The sequence below is a fragment of the Saccopteryx bilineata genome, chromosome 4 (assembly GCF_036850765.1).
Source record: "Saccopteryx bilineata isolate mSacBil1 chromosome 4, mSacBil1_pri_phased_curated, whole genome shotgun sequence".
NCBI lineage: Eukaryota > Metazoa > Chordata > Mammalia > Chiroptera > Emballonuridae > Saccopteryx > Saccopteryx bilineata.
This window is the reverse complement of record NC_089493.1, coordinates 55,271,410-55,289,345: the sequence shown is the minus strand read 5'-3', so window position 1 is coordinate 55,289,345 and position 17,936 is coordinate 55,271,410. Positions and strand designations below refer to the sequence as shown.

General features: G+C 41.6%; 1 protein-coding gene across 3 annotated transcripts in view; it reads left to right on the top strand.

The window, feature by feature from the left end:
• The window catches only part of TRIP4 (thyroid hormone receptor interactor 4), an 87,337-nt gene that overhangs the window by 8,120 nt on the left and 61,281 nt on the right, over positions 1 to 17,936 (top strand). For all 3 annotated transcript variants that reach the window (XM_066273990.1, XM_066273992.1, XM_066273991.1), the window contains 3 exons: positions 3,455 to 3,588; positions 13,580 to 13,792; positions 15,821 to 15,899. In XM_066273990.1, coding sequence (XP_066130087.1) covers positions 3,455 to 3,588; positions 13,580 to 13,792; positions 15,821 to 15,899 — 426 coding nt within the window. The remainder of the gene's footprint in view (positions 1 to 3,454; positions 3,589 to 13,579; positions 13,793 to 15,820; positions 15,900 to 17,936) is intronic.

Here is a 17,936-nt window from a genome sequence, read left to right as displayed (position 1 = left end):
GCACACTCGTGTGGATGGGTGATGAACTTAAAAAGACAAGTGTGCTCACGAAATTCTCCAAGGCGCACTTTGAGTGACTGCAGGAGATTAGATGTGAAGCCCGCTAGCTGCTGGAGATCAAGATGTTGAGCAGGGTCACTTGCTGTGCATGCATCTTTAAACTCTCCCAGTTTTTCAAAGTGTAGTAAACGACCTGTTTCAATGTCGGCAATGAATAGTTCCAGCTTGTTTTCAAATGCAAACACTGCTTGTTGAAGGGATAAGACTGTATTTCCAACACCTTGCATTTTCACATTGAGCTGGTTCAGATATTCAGTCATGTCCACGAGATAGAACTTCAGGAGCCACTCAGTGTTAGCTAACTCAAGGTGCTCAACGTTTTTCATTTCAAGAAAAGTCCGGATTTCGCTCAGACAAGCCACGAAATGGCTGAGCACCTTCCCTCTTGACAACCAACGCACATTGCTGTGCAGAAGCCGACCAGGATAATTATTCCCAGCTTCATCCAGCAGTGTTTTAAACTGGCGATCATTTAAAGCTTGGGCAACAATGAAGTTGACCACCCGAATGACCAGCGACATCACCTCATCAAGCTGCTCACCACACATCTGAGCACAAAGCGCCTCCTGATGTAGGATGCAGTGAAACTTAGGATGGGTCTCTTTTCATGTTCATGAAGAAGCTCTACGAATACTCTTGTTTTTCCCCATCATGCACGGAGCAACATCAGTACACACCAAAATAAGTTTATTCATAGGTAGATTTTTTTCTTTAGCGAACTCAGTGAAAGACTTGAATAAAGCCTCCCCTCTTGCTGTCTCATTCATAGGCAAAACAGCAAGACTTTCCTCACGTAGTGTGTCACCGACAGCATTCCTTGCAATCACGCTGAACTGGGATAAATGGCTTACATCTGTTGACTCATCCAAAGCGAGAGAAAAGAATGGTGCTGCATTTATGTCCTTCACTTGTGTTGCCTCAATTTGATTTGCCATCACGATGATACTATCGTGAACAGTTCTTGCCGACGGAGGCATGTCTTTTATTCGTTTGATTATCTTGTCTTTATCCGAAAAGTCGTCAAAAAGTTCATTGGCAACATCAAGCGTGAATGTTTTGGCATACTCCCCATCTGTGAATGGCTTTCCATTTCTCACAATTGCTTAAACACCAGCAAAGTTAGCCGAATTCCAGTCACCTTGTTGGGTCCAAACATGGAGTTGCTGCTGACTAGCTTGCACTCTGCACAGTAGCTCTTGACATGCTTTCTTCCTGTTGTCCCCCGTTGGATATTTCGATGCAAATGTAGTATGGCGTGTGTCAAAGTACAGCTTTGTATTTGACCATTTCATCAATGCAATTTTATCACTGCATATTAGACACACTGCAGAACCCGCTCTCTCCACAAAGGTGAATTCCTCTGTCTGCTGAAAAGTACGATACTCCTCATCTTTTTTTCTTCTAGCCATCTTATTTGTCAAAAGGGTTTCTTCAATTAGCTAGCTGACTACTTGATTAAAAGGAGGGAAGTTTACTTCCTGACCTCACAACGACCTGTGTAAGTTACGCATTATTCAATAAAAATTTGGTGTTGTCCGGGAGGACAGCTATGATTGGCTCCAGCCACCCGCAACCATGAACATGAGCGGTAGGAAATGAATGGATTGTAACACATGAGAATGTTTTATATTTTTAACATTATTATTTTTTATTAAAGATTTGTCTGCGAGCCAGATGCAGCCATCAAAAGAGCCACATCTGGCTCATGAGCCATAGGTTCCCGACCCCTGCTCTATCCACTGCGCCACCACCTGGTCAGGCTGTATACATATTTTTAATTCAGTTCTTCTCAACTTTTGATGAATATTGTTAATATTGTTGTAGTTCAGACTTTTTCAACTTAGAAAATATCGCCTGACCGGGCGGTGGCGCAGTGGATAGAGCATCGGACTAGGATGCTAAGGACCCAGGTTTGAGACCCTGAGGTCGCCGGCTTGAGCATGGGCTCATCTGGCTTGAGCAAAAAAAAAAAAAAAAGATCAGCTTGGACCCAAGGTCTCTGGCTCAAGCAAGGGGTTACTTGGTCTGCTGAAGGCCCACGGTCAAGGCACATATGAGAAAGCAATCAATGAACAACTAAGGTGTCGCAACAAAAAACTGATGATTGATGCTTCTCATCACTCTCTGTTCCTGTCTGTCTATCCCTATCTATTCCTCTCTCTGACTCTCTGTACCTGAAAAAAAAAAAGATAATATCACAGAAATGCTATTTGCGGATATAAATTTAGCTTCAGAATAATTTGAAGAATTTATACATGGATTAAGAAACAGTTTCCAAAAAAAAAAAAAAAGAAAAGAAACAGTTTTCAGATAGAGAAAAAGATAAAAGAGAAAACCAGAGGTGGACAACAGTATGTTGATGACTGAGGGAGGGGTGGGGAGGTGGAGGAGGGTATAAGGGATAAATGATGATGAACAAAGACTTGATTTAGAGAGAGTAAACACACACTACAGTTTACAGAGATGTGTTGTAGAATTGAGCACCTGAAAGCAGTATAATTATGTTAACCAATTGCACCCCAATAAAATTCAGTTTAAAAATAAGAAAGACATAGACCTGTGGTGGCGCAGTGGATAAAGCGTCGATCTGGAAATGCTGAGGTCGCCGGTTCGAAACCCTGGGCTTGCCTGGTCAAGGCACATATGGGAGTTGATGCTTCCAGCTCCTCCCCTCTGTCTCTTTCTCTTCTCTCTCTCTCTGTCTGCCTGTCTCTCTCTCTCCCTCTCTCTCTCCTCTCTAAAATGAATAAATTAAAAAAAAATAATAAGAAAGACATAAATACTTTTCAGTTATGTGCATACCTGGATGAATGTAAATGTTGAGCAATTTTAGTATAAAAAGTATTTAGTTTTTTAAAATTTTATTTTACTTAATTATTTATTTGATTTTAGATTTTATTCATTTTAGAGAGAAGGGACAGAGAGAGAGAGACACAGAAGGAGAAGGGGGGGAGGAACAGAAAGCATCAACTCCCAACTCCCATATGTGCTCTGACCAGGCAAGCCTGAGGTTTCGAACCAGCAACCTCAGTATTCCAGGTTGACGCCACCCACTGTGCCACTGCAGGTCAAGCAGTATAAAAAATATTTAGAAGTAACTATTTAGTTGAACAGTACAAAATATGAACACTAAACTAAATAAGTTATTATTTTTATACAACCTAAAATAGCAGATTTTAATTTAACTTCTTAATCCTAGCCAGTAGTCTTTATATTGACTACAGTCTTGAAAATGATGGTTTAATTCTTGTTTGAAAGGAAAAGATAACTTAAAATCCTGCCTATTTCCTATCTTGACTTTAAATATTTAACATCACTTTCTCTTTATTAGCAATGAGTTTAACAATAATTCAACTATTATTAAACTGTGTATATACTTTTTTTTTCTGTAAAGAAATTTTAGATGGGCAGCGATCAGGAGACCAGCTAAAGAGGAGCAGGCGGAAAGGGAGAAACAGACAGGAAGTTCCTGCATTTGCTGAACCTGATACAACCGTAGAGGTCAAAACCCCTTTTGATTTGGCCAAGGTAAGCGCATGCAGAATGAATTTTTTTCTGGCTATATGGGGAAGAGAAAATGACTGATAGGAAGAGTGTACAAATTGGTGTAGAATTGTAATATTTCAGTAAATGCATGACTTGTATGAAGAGAAAGTGATAATTATTTTCTATATGGTAGTTTTTTTAGGCAGTCTGATTAAGTAATTATTGTAAGAACATCTTCACTTAGAGATGAAATTGAGATTATATATATATGATGTAAAATATTTAATGAAGTGAACCAGGGCTTGAATTTCAACTTTTTGTATGTGTGTCGGTTTATACTAAAAGAATGAACAATTCTAGCTGTCCTAACAGTGTTTCTCTCCTTTCTTTTTTTTAATGGGAGACGGGTGGGGGAACAGAGATAGAAATAGGAAGGTAAAGAGATGAGAAGCATCGACTCATAGTTGCACCACTTTAGTTATTCATTGATTGCTTTCTCATACGTGCCTTGACCAGGGGGGTCCAGCTGAGCCAATGACCCCTTGCTCAAGCCAGTGACCATGGGGTCATGTTTATGATCCTGTGCTCTAGCTGGTGAGCCTGCGCTCAAGCCAGTGAACCTGTGCTCAAGCCAGTGACCGTGGGTTTTTGAACCTGGGAGCTCAGTGTCCCAGGTCAGTGCTCTATCCGCTGTGCTACCACCGGCCACGCAACAGTGTTCCTCTTTTGGACCATCCTCCTCCTCCTCCACCTCCTTCACCTCCTCCTCCTTCTCTACCACCACCACCAATACCACCACCACCAACACCCTCATCATCATTTCGCATTTGGAGCTTTTTTGTAGTCTCTCTTGACAATCAAAATGTCCCTGTGAGGTAAGCAGAAATATTTATAATCAGGAAAGAATGACCAACTAAATTTCCAAACAGAAGGGAAAAGTTAATTATGCTAAAATGGAAGAGTAGTGGTAAGAAAATTCTGAGTGTGATGATTATGCAAAAAAAGGGCAAAATGTTTACAAACTGATGTTAAGTTAAAGGAAAATAATAGATATTTAAGCATTTTGTTGGTCAGAATAAAATTAGCTAAGACCACAAGCAAAAGAAAAAACAAATGACTAGTAAATATAAAAAGATCTCTAACCTTACTAGTAATTAAGGTGACCAATTTTTCACACTAATTTCCTGGTACTTTCCCAGTTTTAGCATTGAAAGTCTTGTGTTGTGGGATTCTCCTGAGTCTAAGACAAACCAAGATGGCTGGTTACTCTACTGTAATCAAATAAATACATGTTAATCCCTGAGATACTGTCTATCAAATTTTCAAAGATTTTAAAAGTAGAATACTTAGTGATGATGAAGTATTAAATCAAGAACCTCTAGACATTGCAAATGGCAATGTATATTGGCTTAAGCTTTGGGGACAATTTGGCAGCATATACCAAGAACAGTGGATCCTGACCATGTGGTGGTGTAGTGGATAGAGCGTCGACTTGGAATGCTGAAGACCCAAATTCAAAACCCTGATGTTGCTGGCTTGAGCGCGGGCTCATCTGGCTTGAGCACAGGCTCACCAGCTTGAGGATGGGCTCGCTGGCTTGAGAAAGGGGTAACTGGCTTGGCTGGAGCCCCTGGTCAAGGCACATATGAGAAAGCAATCAATGAACAACTAAGATGCCACAGCTATGAGTTGATGCTTCCCATCTCTCCCCCCCCCTCACTAAAAAAAAAAAAAAAAAAAGAATCGTGGAAGCCTGACCTGTGGTGGCACAGTGGATAAATCATTGACCTGGAATGCTGAGGTTGCTGGTTTGAAACCCCAGGTTTACCCAGTCAAGGCATATACGAGAAGCAACTACTTTGAGTTGATGCTTCCCGCTCCTCCCCACCCTCCACTTTCTGTCTCTCTCTAAGAAAAAAAAAGGAAATTGTTCATATACTTTTGACTTATTAATGTAGCTTAAGAAAGTAATTAGAAATACATGAAAAACTTGTGTTCTGTACAATGTTATTTATAATATTAAAATTTGAAATGACCTGCTTGTTTAGCCGTAAGGGAAAGATTAAATTACAGTTCCTTCATTTGATATAATACCATGCAGCTAATAAAAATTATTCTCCGGCCCTGGCCGGTTGGCTCAGTGGTAGAGCGTCGGCCTGGCGTGCAGAAGTCCCGGGTTCGATTCCCGGCCAGGGCACACAGGAGAAGCACCCATCTGCTTCTCCACCCCTCCCCCTCTCCTTCCTCTCTGTCTCTCTCTTCCCCTCCTGCAGCGAGGCTCCATTGGAGCAAAGATGGCCGGGGAGCTGGGGATGGCTCCTTGACCTCTGCCCCAGGCGCTGGAGTGGCTCTGGTCGCAACAGAGCGACGCCCGGAGGGGCAGAGCATTGCCCCCTGGTGGGCTTGCTGGGTGGATCCGGGTCGGGCACATGCGGGAGCCTGTCTATCTCTCCCCATTTCCAGCTTCAGGGAAAAAAAAAAAAAAAAAAAAATCTCCAGGCTTTGGTTGATTAGCTCAGTTGGTTATAGTATCATCCCAAAACACCAAGGTTGTGGTTTTAATCGCTGGTCAGGTTACATACAGGAAGTGACCAATGAATGCATGATTAAGTGGAGCAACAATCTCTCTTTCTCTCTCCTCCCACCTTATTCTCTCTCTCTTCCCCTCTCCCCTTCTCCTTCTCTCTCCATCTCTCTAAAATCAAGCAATTAAAAACATAATTCTTGAAAATATAGAATTTGGGAAAATGTTCATCACATTTAGGTTTGTAATCCATCTGAACATTATTTTGAGTAATTTTTATATGCTCTTACCAATAAAATACTTGTTTTTAAAGTAGAAGATGTATTTTTTTAAAGATTTAGTGAGAAGAGAGAGAGAAAGGGAGGGAGGAGCGGGAAGCATCAACTCATAGTAGTTGCTACTTGTGTGGGTTTTGAACCGGCGACCTCAGCATTCCAAGTTGACGCTTTATCCACTGCGCCACTACAGGTCAGGCAGATGTATTTTATATATGGTTGTGACTAGGGCCTGGCCGATGGTTCAGTGGATAGAGCATTGGCCTGGCAAGTGGACGTCTTGGATTTGATTCTTGGTCAGGACACACAGGAGAAGCAACCATCTGCTTCTCCCCTTCCTCATCCCCACCTCTTTCTCTTTCTCTCCCACAGCCAGTGGCCCAATTGGTTCAAGTGTGGCTCCAGGTGCTGAGGATGGCTCCAGTTGGAGCACATCAGCCTCAGGTGCTAAAAATAGCTCAAGCATCAGCCCCAGATGGGGTTGCTGGGTGGATCCTGGTTACAGTGTACACGGGAGTCTGCCTCTCTATCTCTCCTTCTCTTACCTGGAAAAATTTTTTATTTTTTAATTCTTTAATATTTTAATTTATTTGATCCTATGTTGCTCTAATTTGTTTGGTAAATCATTCATTTACCAATCCACATTAAGGAAGCCTGCACTAGTTGTGTGGTATTCCTGGTGCTATAAAGTACTTTTTTTTTTTTTTTTCATTTTTCTGAAGCTGGAAACAGGGAGGCAGTCAGATAGACTCCCGCATGCGCCCCACTGGGATCCACCCAGCATGCCCACCAGGGGGCGATGCTCTGCCCCTCTGGGGCGTCGCTCTGTTGCAACCAGAGCCATTCTAGCGCCTGAGGCAGAAGCCACAGAGCCATCCTCAGTGCCCAGGCCATCTTTGCTCTAATGGAGCCTCGGCTGCAGGAGGGGAAGAGGAGGGGAAGAGAGAGACAGAGAGGAGGGAGAGGGGGAGGGGTGGAGAAGCAGATGGGTGCTTCTCCTGTGTGCCCAGGCCGGGAATCAAACCCAGGACTCCTACACGCCAGGCCGACGCTCTACCTCTGAGCCAACCGGGGGGCCTATAAAGTACATTTTTAGTGCAGTTAATGCCAATCATAGTTTGATAAAGAATTTACCTATTTATATTAATGGCCTATAATGGATCAAGATGAATGCCAATCATAGTTTTTTTGTTTGTTTGTTTTGTCTTTTTTTACATAGGCAGAGATAGATAGGGACAGACAGACAGGAACGGAAAGAGAGATGAGAAGCATCAATCATTGGTTTACTTCTTAGTTGTTCATTGATTGCTTTCTCATATGTGCCTTGACCGCGGGCCGTCAGCAGACCAAGTAACCCCTTGCTGGAGCCAGAGACCTTGGGTCCAAGCTGGTGAGCTTTTTTGCTCAAGCCAGATGAGCCTGCGCTCAAGCTGGCGACCACGGGGTCTCGAACCTGGGTCCTTCCGCATCCCAGTCCGACGCTCTATCCACTGCGCCACCACCTGGTCAGGCGCCAATCATAGTTTGATAAGGAATTTACCTATTTATATTAATGGCCTATAATGGATCAAGATGCCTTGATGCTTGCTTGCTATTAAGTAGGTTTCATAAAGTAAACTGGGGGGAGGGTCATTCTCTCTCTCTTATTTTTAAAATTTATTTATTGATTTTAGCGAGGAAAGGAGAAAGAGAAACATTGATTTGTTGTTCTGCTTATTTATGCGTTCATTAGTTGATTCTTTTATGTGCCTTGACGGGATCAAACCTGAGACCTTGATGTATTGGGAAGATGCTCTAATGAACTGAGCTATCTGGGCAGAGCTGGGGCATCACTCTCAAGTTTCTAGACTTAGGTAGGGAAAATCTTCAAATAAATGATGATTTAATACTTAATTTTATATTTCTTAATGTTTTCAGAGCAGTTTGTCTTTCAACAACCTGTTTCTGAGTCTGTGCTTTGTCCTTAAGTGTTTTGTACTCATTAAGCAAACTTGAAAAATAAGTTTGAAAAAATAGTTTATCCCCTATGCAGTAATTTCTCATTAAAGCTGTAGTGTATACCAGATTAGTGAATACTGAACTTCCTAGGGGAAATATAGGCTTAGATTCCTGGGAGCCTCTGGTCACAACAGTTTCATCATCCAGTCAATACATAACCTTATTTTATGTGTGTTCCGGTTTAAAGACACTTTATTTAATATATGTTGTTGATTAATTAATGTTGACTCATAGCCAACAGCATTATAACTCATGCCTGAAGAAAGCTTATCTCTACCCCCAAACCTCTTTTCCCCTCTTTTCCTCTTTGCCCCTCCTCTCTTCCCCTTTCTCCCCTAAGCCCCAAGGGCCCTTCTTTTGCTGGGACTTGTTTCCTGAGCCATTTCTTCTACCTCTGTAACTTTCTAAATAAACTTTTTCACCTGATCAGTGGTGGCATAGTGGATAGAGTATCAACTTGGAAGGCTGAGGTCCCAGGTTCAAAACCCTGAGATTGCTGGCTTGAGCATGGGCTCACCAGCTTGAGCCTGGGATCATCGACATGAACTGAAGGTTGCTGGCTTGAAGTCCAAGGTCAGTGGCTTGAGCTCAAGGATGCTAGCTTGAGCAAGGAATCACTGGCTTGGCTTGAGCCTTTACCCCCCACCACCACATCAAGGCACATAAAAGAAGCAATCAGTGAACAACTAAAGTGATGCAACGACAAGTGATGCTTCTCACTGTCCTCTCTCTCTTTCTCTTTCCTTCCCTTCCTCTCTCTCCCTCCCTTTCTCTCTCTCAAAATCAATAAAAATAAATAAACTTTCTCTTATAATTTGAAAAAAAAAGGTTACTTATAAGACACCTGTTTGGTATGTAAGGTACAGCCTTCTTATGCTTGGGAACACTAAACAGCACTTCAGCACTATGATGGGGGCCATTTTAAATGGTGAGATCACCAACAAAAAGCAGAAAAATGCAAAAAAGTGGTACTAAATAGACTAAAAAAGATACTTGTTTACTGTACAAGAGCTGAAACAAGAAAGCAAGTCATTTCCTTCCTTGACCTTAGCTGGAAATATGTGATTTGGTGACTCAAACTTATTGCTACTCTGTGTGTGTCCACGAATGATTGTGAAAGCCCCTGGAGTACTGATTTGGGGGTTATAAATATATTTTGGCTAGCAGGCAATCACAGATCTGGAGGCATGAGTAATGATTATCAAACTGTACCTATAAATGGACCTATAGGTAAATCTATCTTCAGCTTCCACAGCAATTCATTTGGTTATTCAAAAAAAAATTTTTTTAAGAGAGGGAGACAGGGACAGACAGATAGGAAGGAAGAGAGATGAAAAGCATCAACTTGTTGCAGTGCTTTAATTGTTCATTGATTACTTATACATGCTTTGATGTGGGGGGGGTGCTTGCTCAAGCCAGCATCCTTGGGCTCAAGCCAGCATCCTTGGGCTCAAGCCAGCAACCATGGGGTCATGTCTATGATTTCCTTCTCAAGCCAACAACCCTGCACTTAAGCTAGTTGAGTCCATGCTCAAGCCGTCAACCTCAGGGTTTCAAACCTGAGTCTCAGTCCCAGATTGACCCTCTATCCACTGTGCTCTGCCTGGTCAGGTAGTTACTCAGAAATTTTTATGGCATGTGTGCTGTATGTCAGCTGATTTAGGCATTAGAAATATAGCAATAAATAAGACATACTAGGTTTTCTTGCTTTCCTAGAGTTTACTTTTTTTTTTTTTACAGAGACAGAGAGAGGGATAGACAGGGACAGACAGACAGGAACGGAGAGATGAGAAGCATCAATCAGTAGTTTTCTTGTTGCGCATTGCGACACCTTAGTTGTTCATTGATTGCTTTCTCATACGTGCCTTGACCGCGGGCCTTCAGCAGACCGAGTAACTCCTTGCTCGAGCCATTGACCTTGGGCTCAAGCTGGTGACCTCGGGGTCTCAGACCTGGGTCTTCTGCATCCCAGTCCGAAGCTCTATCCACTGCGCCACCGCCTGGTCAGGGTAGAGTTTACATTTTAGTGATTCAGAGGAAAAGTGGAAAAGACAGTCAAAGAAAAGAATTTTCAAGTAATTAATAGATTGTGAAACACTTCCATGAAAGAAAAAGAACAGCATGATAGGCAGTAATTGATAAGACAGATGTCAGTTTAGGTAGGGTATTCAGGTAAAGCCTCTCTGAAGGACTGAAATTATAGCAAAGACCTGAATATGAAAAGGGACCAGTATTTAAGGAGGTGGGCTAGGAACGATGCAGTCAGAGGAGTAACAAGAGCAAAGGGGAGATGGAGAGAAGTGTTCTGGGAAGTATTGGAAGTCCTGTGTGCCAGGAGCATAGTGAGCCGGAAAAGTGATGTGTAGCTGAAGTTGGAGAGTCCCTAGAAGTCATATGTAAGGCTTTTAGGTAATTAGAAAATAACCTAGATTTTATTCTACACACAGTAGGAAGCCAGTGATTATTTTAAGCAGTGGGATGATAAGAATTTTTTTTTTTGACAGAGACAGAGAGAGGGATAGATAAGGACAGACAGACAGGAAGGGAGAGAGATGAGAAGCATCAAGTCTTCATTGTGGCTCCTTAGTTGTTCATTGATTGCTTTCTCATACGTGCCTTGACTGGGGGGCTCCCGCCGAGCCAGTGACCCCTTGCTCAAGCCAGCGACCTTAGGGTCATGTCTGTGATCCCCATGCTCAGCCAGCAACCCCTCACTCAAGCTGGCAACCCTGGTTTTTAACCTGGGTCCTCAGCATCCCAGGTTGATGCTGTATCCGCTGCACTAACCTCCACCACCACCCCTTTGAGCCAAAGCTATAATTGACTTGTTTGAAAAAGTGCAACCTACTAAATTAGATAAAATTTTTACAAAACTCTTATATTTTAAGTTTTATCTATGTTGACTTATTTAATATTGTCTCTATATCTTAAATTTTGACTTTGGACATTAGGACATGTCACATCTCTCTATACTTACCAAAGAATTGTTCTCTTCCTTATAGTTTTTTCCCAGCTGCTGAGATTTTTCCACTGTGAAACTTCAGTCTCTAGAAATGATTGAAAAACTCTATTTATTTATTTTAATTTATTGAGTTTTAGAGAGAGAGAAAAGGAGAGAGACAGAAAGAGAAAGAAACATCAATTTGTTGTTCCACTTATTCATGCCATCATTGGTTGATTCTTGTATGTGCCCTAATCAGGATTGAACCTGCAACTTTGGCATGTCTAACCAATGCTCTAACCAACTGAGCAACCCAGCCAGGACCAGAAACTTTCAATTTAAAGGGAAGTAAGACCCCAACATAGGAGAGGTATCTATACACTATGTGTCAGAGACTGCCATGGTTTACATGTTTGTATCACCCCTCCCTGAAAAATTCATATATTGAAGCTAATGCCCAATGTGATAATATTAGGAGGTAGGGCCTTTGGGTAGTTCTTAGACCATGAGGTTGGAACTCTCTTGAATGGAATTAAGGCTCTTATAAAAGGGACCCTACAGAGTTCTCTTTCACCACACAAGGACACAATGACCTTGATGTCATTTCTGTAACCTGTAAGAAGATCCTCATCCAACCATGCAGACACCCTGATCTTAGGGTTCCAGCTTCCATCCCTGTAAGAAATAAATTTCTATTGTTTATAAGCTACCCAGTCTAGGGTATTTTGTTATAACAGCCTGAATGGATTAAGACAGAGGCTATGGGCCCTGGCCAGTTGGCTCAGTGGTAGAGTGTCGGCCCAGCATGTGGAAGTCCTGTGTCTGATTCTGGCCAGGGCACACAGGAGAAGCGCCCATCTGGTTCTCCACCCTTCCCCCTCCCTTTTCTCTCTGTCTCTCTCTTCCTCTCTTGCAGCCAAGGCTCCTTTGGAGCAAAGTTGGCCCAGGGGCTGAGGATGGCTTCTGTGGCCTTCGCCACAGGTGCTAGAATGCTCCAGTTGCAACAGAGCAACGCCCTAGATGGGCAGAGCATCGACCCCTAGTGGGCATGTCAGGATGATCCTGGTGGGGCATATGCTGTAGTCTGTCTCTCTGCCTCCCCACTTCTCACTTCAGAAAAATACCCCCCCCCAAAAAAGACAGAGGCTTATGAATATAGTTTTCTCTTTAAATTTATTTTTATCACACAGAATTAAATAGATGAATTTTCACAAACTGACCATATCTGTATAGTCAGAAACAAAACATTCCCATTCCTCTAGAAGACCCCCAGTGTGCCCCAAAATGACAGTCCCAAGGGAAATACCTTCTTGACTTCCAACAGCATGGATTAGTTTTGCCTGCTTATGAACTTTATATAAATGGAGCTAATTAATATTTACTTTTTTGGTTTTGGCTCCTTTCAAATTATGTGCTTTATGGGAATCATCCATATTGTTTTGTATAGCTTATACTTTTTAATTTTCTTGCTACACAGGATTCTGCTAAGTGAATATACCAATCTACTGTTCAACATTTGGGTAATTTCCAATTCCAATCCTACAATGAACATTTTTTGCATATCTTTAGTGACATATTTACACATTTCTGTTGAGTATATATTCAAGAGTTGAATTGCTGGGTGACAGGATAATGCATATGTTCAGCTTTAGTAGATACTAATTTATATTCCATCAGTGTATGAGAGCTCTAATTGCTCTGTATTTGGCTCTTGCCAACTCTGTATTTTCTGACTTTTTCAATTTAACCATTTTGGTTGGTATGTAGTTGTATGCACAATGGTTTTATTTTGCATTATCTTGATGACTAATGAAGTTAAGCACCTTTTCATGTGACTGTTGGCCATTTGGATATCTTCTTGTATGATATTCCTATTTAGGTGTTTTGCCCAGTATTCTATTGTGTTATCTGGCATCTTCTTACTAAGTCTATTTTTACTGATTTTTCTTATTTTATTCATATTAACAAATCTGTGAATAACATCTGCTTTTAGGCACATTTTTGTTATGATCTTCACTTTAGCTATGCTTAACTATGTCATATAATCAGTTTTTACTGCTACATCTACTTCCCATCAGCTTTAATAGAGGGCTGAAAAGGCAGGGTATATTAGCTAGTTTTTTTAGAGCATAATCTTTCCTTAGACTCCTGATTATGACTAATTTGTATTTCTCTTACTCCCTTTTTTCCTTGCTCCTGGGTAGTGTTTAGTTGTTATTGAACAAAACTGAGGTTTTTTTCTCCTTAACTATTTTCAGTGTAATTAATTATTTAATGTTATTTTTGTACAATTAGGCACAAGAGAACAGCAACTCCTTAAAAAAGAAGACGAAGTTTGTCAGTTTATACACAAAAGAGGGACAAGACAAGCTTGCAGTCCTGATCCCAGGTCGCCACCCTTGTGATTGCCTGGGCCAGAAGCACAAGCTGATCAATAACTGTCTGGTCTGTGGGCGTATAGTCTGTGAACAGGAGGGTTCTGGCCCTTGCTTATTCTGTGGTACTCTGGTAATTGTTTCATTTTAATTTTATTTTACGATGCTTTGGTCGAAGAAATAGGGGCAGTCACATTTCTAGTATGCTCTCTTTTTCATAGTAAATTTCTTCCCTACGATGTCCAGTAAACTGCAGTAGCAGGAATTTTTTAGTTAAAACCTCAATATTGTATCCTAATAACAAGGCCTGTTAAGTGAGGAGGGTATTGAGAATATACATCGTTGACAGACCCTAGTCTTCTGTCAGATTAAGTTCAATTCAAGAAAACTTTAGGCCCTAAAATATCAACATGTTTTGTCAGTCTTCTGATGTGGTTCATATCCCCAAGGGAACAGAACCACTGACATAATCCTCTGGTCATTAAAGCTTTTGTTTCAAGGACACCTCCTCTGTATACCTCTGTGTTGTCTGAGAGAATGACCTCAAGAGTGTAGCAGTAATGACTCTCTTACAGACACCCTTGTGAGTTTCTAGAAATCTTACTGTGCCATTTGAACTGGCTGGCTGAAGCAGTGGTATTTGGTGTTTGTGAAGGCATCTATTTTATATTGTTTTATTTTACCTTCTCTTTAATTGCTTTGTGTAGAGCCCTTAATTTTTCAGTATTCTCAGAGAACAAGCTGATAGAATATGGATGACCTGAAAAATACCCTATAATGTCTACCATCAGAAATGTTCAGAAAACGGCAGTAAATGGTTTCCCCATCTGGGGTTTTCTCTAGAGAAATAGCCTACTGCTGCTGGCAGGAACTCTGTGTGCCACCAAGGCAACTGTGAGGCAGTACAGAGTTTTCTATTAGATCCCTTGGAGCTCTAATGGTTCAAGAAACAGTAATGTAAATCAGCATGGCCTTGAAGCCTTTCGATTTTATAAGCTTAATGTGAATCTGTTTTTAAGTAACCCTTGCTTTGCCTGCCTTCTTATAATTGCAGTGATTTTATAATAAACAGAACTTTTTTTTCTTAATATATTTATTGTCTTATAATGTTCAAAGGCAAAGAAAAATATATATAGTATGAAAGTTAGACTAGATTTTATTGGTGGTTCTGTAATTTATTTTTCTACTTTTTAATAATATCTATAACTTCTGTAATATTTGAATTTCATGATTAGAACTAGAAGGCTTTAAAAGAAAGTATTGAATTTATTTTCTAATATTCTCAATGATGCAAAATCTTTGTCCTTTGAAAATAGGCTTGACTTTTTTTTTAAGAAATTTTTTTTACAGGGACAGAGAGAGAGTCAGATAGAGGGATAGATAGGGACAGACAGACAGGAACGGAGAGAGATGAGAAGCATCAATCATCAGTTTTTCGTTGCGACACCGTAGTTGTTCATTGATTGCTTTCTCATATGTGCCATGACCGCGGGCCTTCAGCAGACTGAGCAACCCCCTGCTTGAGCCAGTGACCTTGGGTCCATGCTAGTGAGCTTTTTGCTCAAGCCAGATGAGCCTGCACTCAAGCTGGCAACCCTGGGGTCTCGAACCTGGGTCCTTCCGCATCCCAGTCCGTCACTCTATCCACTGCGCCACTGCCTGGTCAGGCGACTTTTTTAAAATTCATTTTTCCATTGATTTGAAACAGAGAAAGAGAAAGAGAGGGATAGAGAGAAGAGGGAAGGGGGAGAAAGAGAGAAGTATCAACTCATTTTTTCACTTAGTTCCATTTAGTTGTATACTCATTAACTGCTTCTTGTATGGCCCTGACCCGGGGTTAAACCCACAAGCTCCAGCATGCTGGGTCAACGCTTTATCCACTGAGCAACCTGACCAGGGTCAGGTTGTTTTTTTTCCTCCCCCAACAATCATTCTTTCAGGGTCACTTTCAGTGAAGTGAGTTTTTGTAAGAAGGGAGAAATGGAAAGAATAGGGTAAAACTCATTTGAATGTATATTTTTTGGTATGCTTGTCTGGATAAAAATCAGCAACAGTCTCAATTTTTTTTGACATAGCTTATGTATAATTTAATGTTACCTTGTAGGTATATCAAGCAAACAATTTACATAACTTAGATCATGTGACTTTTATTACCTTATAGGTATGTACTCGTGAAGAACAGGATATTTTACAGCGTGACTCAAACAAGAGCCAGAAATTGCTCAAGAAGCTAATGTCAGGTAGGCAGCAATCTTCTGATTGGATTACTGTGGTGGTGGATGCATTTTGTTGTATTTATGTCAGTTTCTCTTTCTCATATCCTGGTTTGCACCATGCAGTTTATTCACTCATTAATTCTATAATTATTTTTTTTTTTTAAGTTTTTTTTTTTTTTTATTCATTTTTGGAGAGGAGAGGGAGAGACAGAGGGAGAGAGAGAGAAGAGAGACAGAGAGAGAGAAGGGGGGGGGAGGAGCTGGAAGCATCAACTCCCATATGTGCCTTGACCAGACAAGCCCAGGGTTTCGAACTGGCGACCTCAGCATTTCCAGGTCGACACTTTATCCACTGCGCCACCACAGGTCAGGCTCTATAATTATTTTTTAAAAATTTATTTTTATTGACTTTAGAGAGAAAGGAATGGGGAGAGAATGTAAGACAGGAACATCGATCTGTTCCTGTATGTGCCCTGACTGGAGATTGAATGGGCAGCCTCTGGGCTTTGGAATGATGCTCTAACCAACCGAGCCATCCAGCCAGGGCTAAGCATTTATTATTATTTTTTTTAAATTGTTATGAAAACCACATAACATTGAACAAAAAATAAAACCAAATAATAGTAATATATTATAACCCATTTAGTAAAATTAGTATCCTGAATTAACTAAATGAGGGGGAAAGGACAGCTCTTTCTTATAGAGGATTCTAATTTATAAAATGAAATGAGTCTCCAAGTCAAAATGACAGTTTAGGTCAGGGGTAGTCAACCTTTTTATACCTACCGCCCACTTTTGTATCTCTATTAGTAGTAAAATTTTCTAACTGCCCACTGGTTCCACAGTAATGGTGATTTATAAAGTAGGGAAGTAACTTTACTTTATAAAATTTATAAAGCAGAATTACAGCAAGTTAAAGCACATAATAATAATATTAATTACTTACCAAGTACTTTATGTCGTATTTTCGCTGTTTGGCAGAATAAATCTTTATAAAACAATTTACTATAGTTAAATCTATCTTTTTATTTATACTTTGGTTGCTCCACTACCACCCACCATGAAAGCTGGAACGCCCACTAGTGGGCGGTAGGGACCAGGTTGACTACCACTGGTTTAGGTAAACATGGTACTCACCTCGTACCACCACCCCATCGAAATTACAACTAGAGACTACAGAACAACCATCATTTAGAATTGCCTGAAATCTGGATGAATGGAAGTTCTACAATTAGGGAATTAAAGAGGAAGCCCTATCAATACTGGTAGCAGGAATAGAGACATGGAATGGACTGGTCCCACACCCACATGTGGTGGATAAAAATTAGGAGGGATATCTTGGCTGCAGAGGTCCCCTTGAGCAGTGAGGAATTCCAGCCCCATACCAGACCCAACCCCAGCCCAGGATTCTAGTGCTGGGCAGAAAAGTCCCTATAACTTCTGGGGGAGATTGAGGCTGAGGAAAATGGAGGGTTGCTGGAGTTCCAGGCAGTTCTACTTCAAGTGCCCATGCACAGAACTTCTCGGACTCATTTCCTCTGAGCTCCAGCACTGGGACAGCAGGTTGAAATGCACCAGAGTCGCCCTGGCCAGTTGGCTCAGCGGTAGAGCGTGGGCCTAGCGTGCGGAGGACCCGGGTTCGATTCCCGGCCAGGGCACACAGGAGAAGCGCCCATTTGCTTCTCCACCCCTCCGCCGCGCCTTCCTCTCTGTCTCTCTCTTCCCCTCCCGCAGCCAAGGCTGCATTGGAGCAAAGATGGCCCGGACGCTGGGGATGGCTCTGTGGCCTCTGCCTCAGGCGCTAGAGTGGCTCTGGTCGCAACATGGCGATGCCCAGGATGGGCAGAGCATTGCCCCCTGGTGGGCAGAGCGTCGCCCCATGGTGGGAGTGCCGGGTGGATCCCGGTCGGGCGCATGCGGGAGTCTGTCTGACTGTCTCTCCCTGATTCCAGCTTCAGAAAAAAGAAATGCACCAGAGTCAAACATAGAGGAACTGAATTATCCAGTATCAGGATGAGAACTGGGAGGGCAGTTTTCTGCTAGACAGAAGTGCTGCCAGAG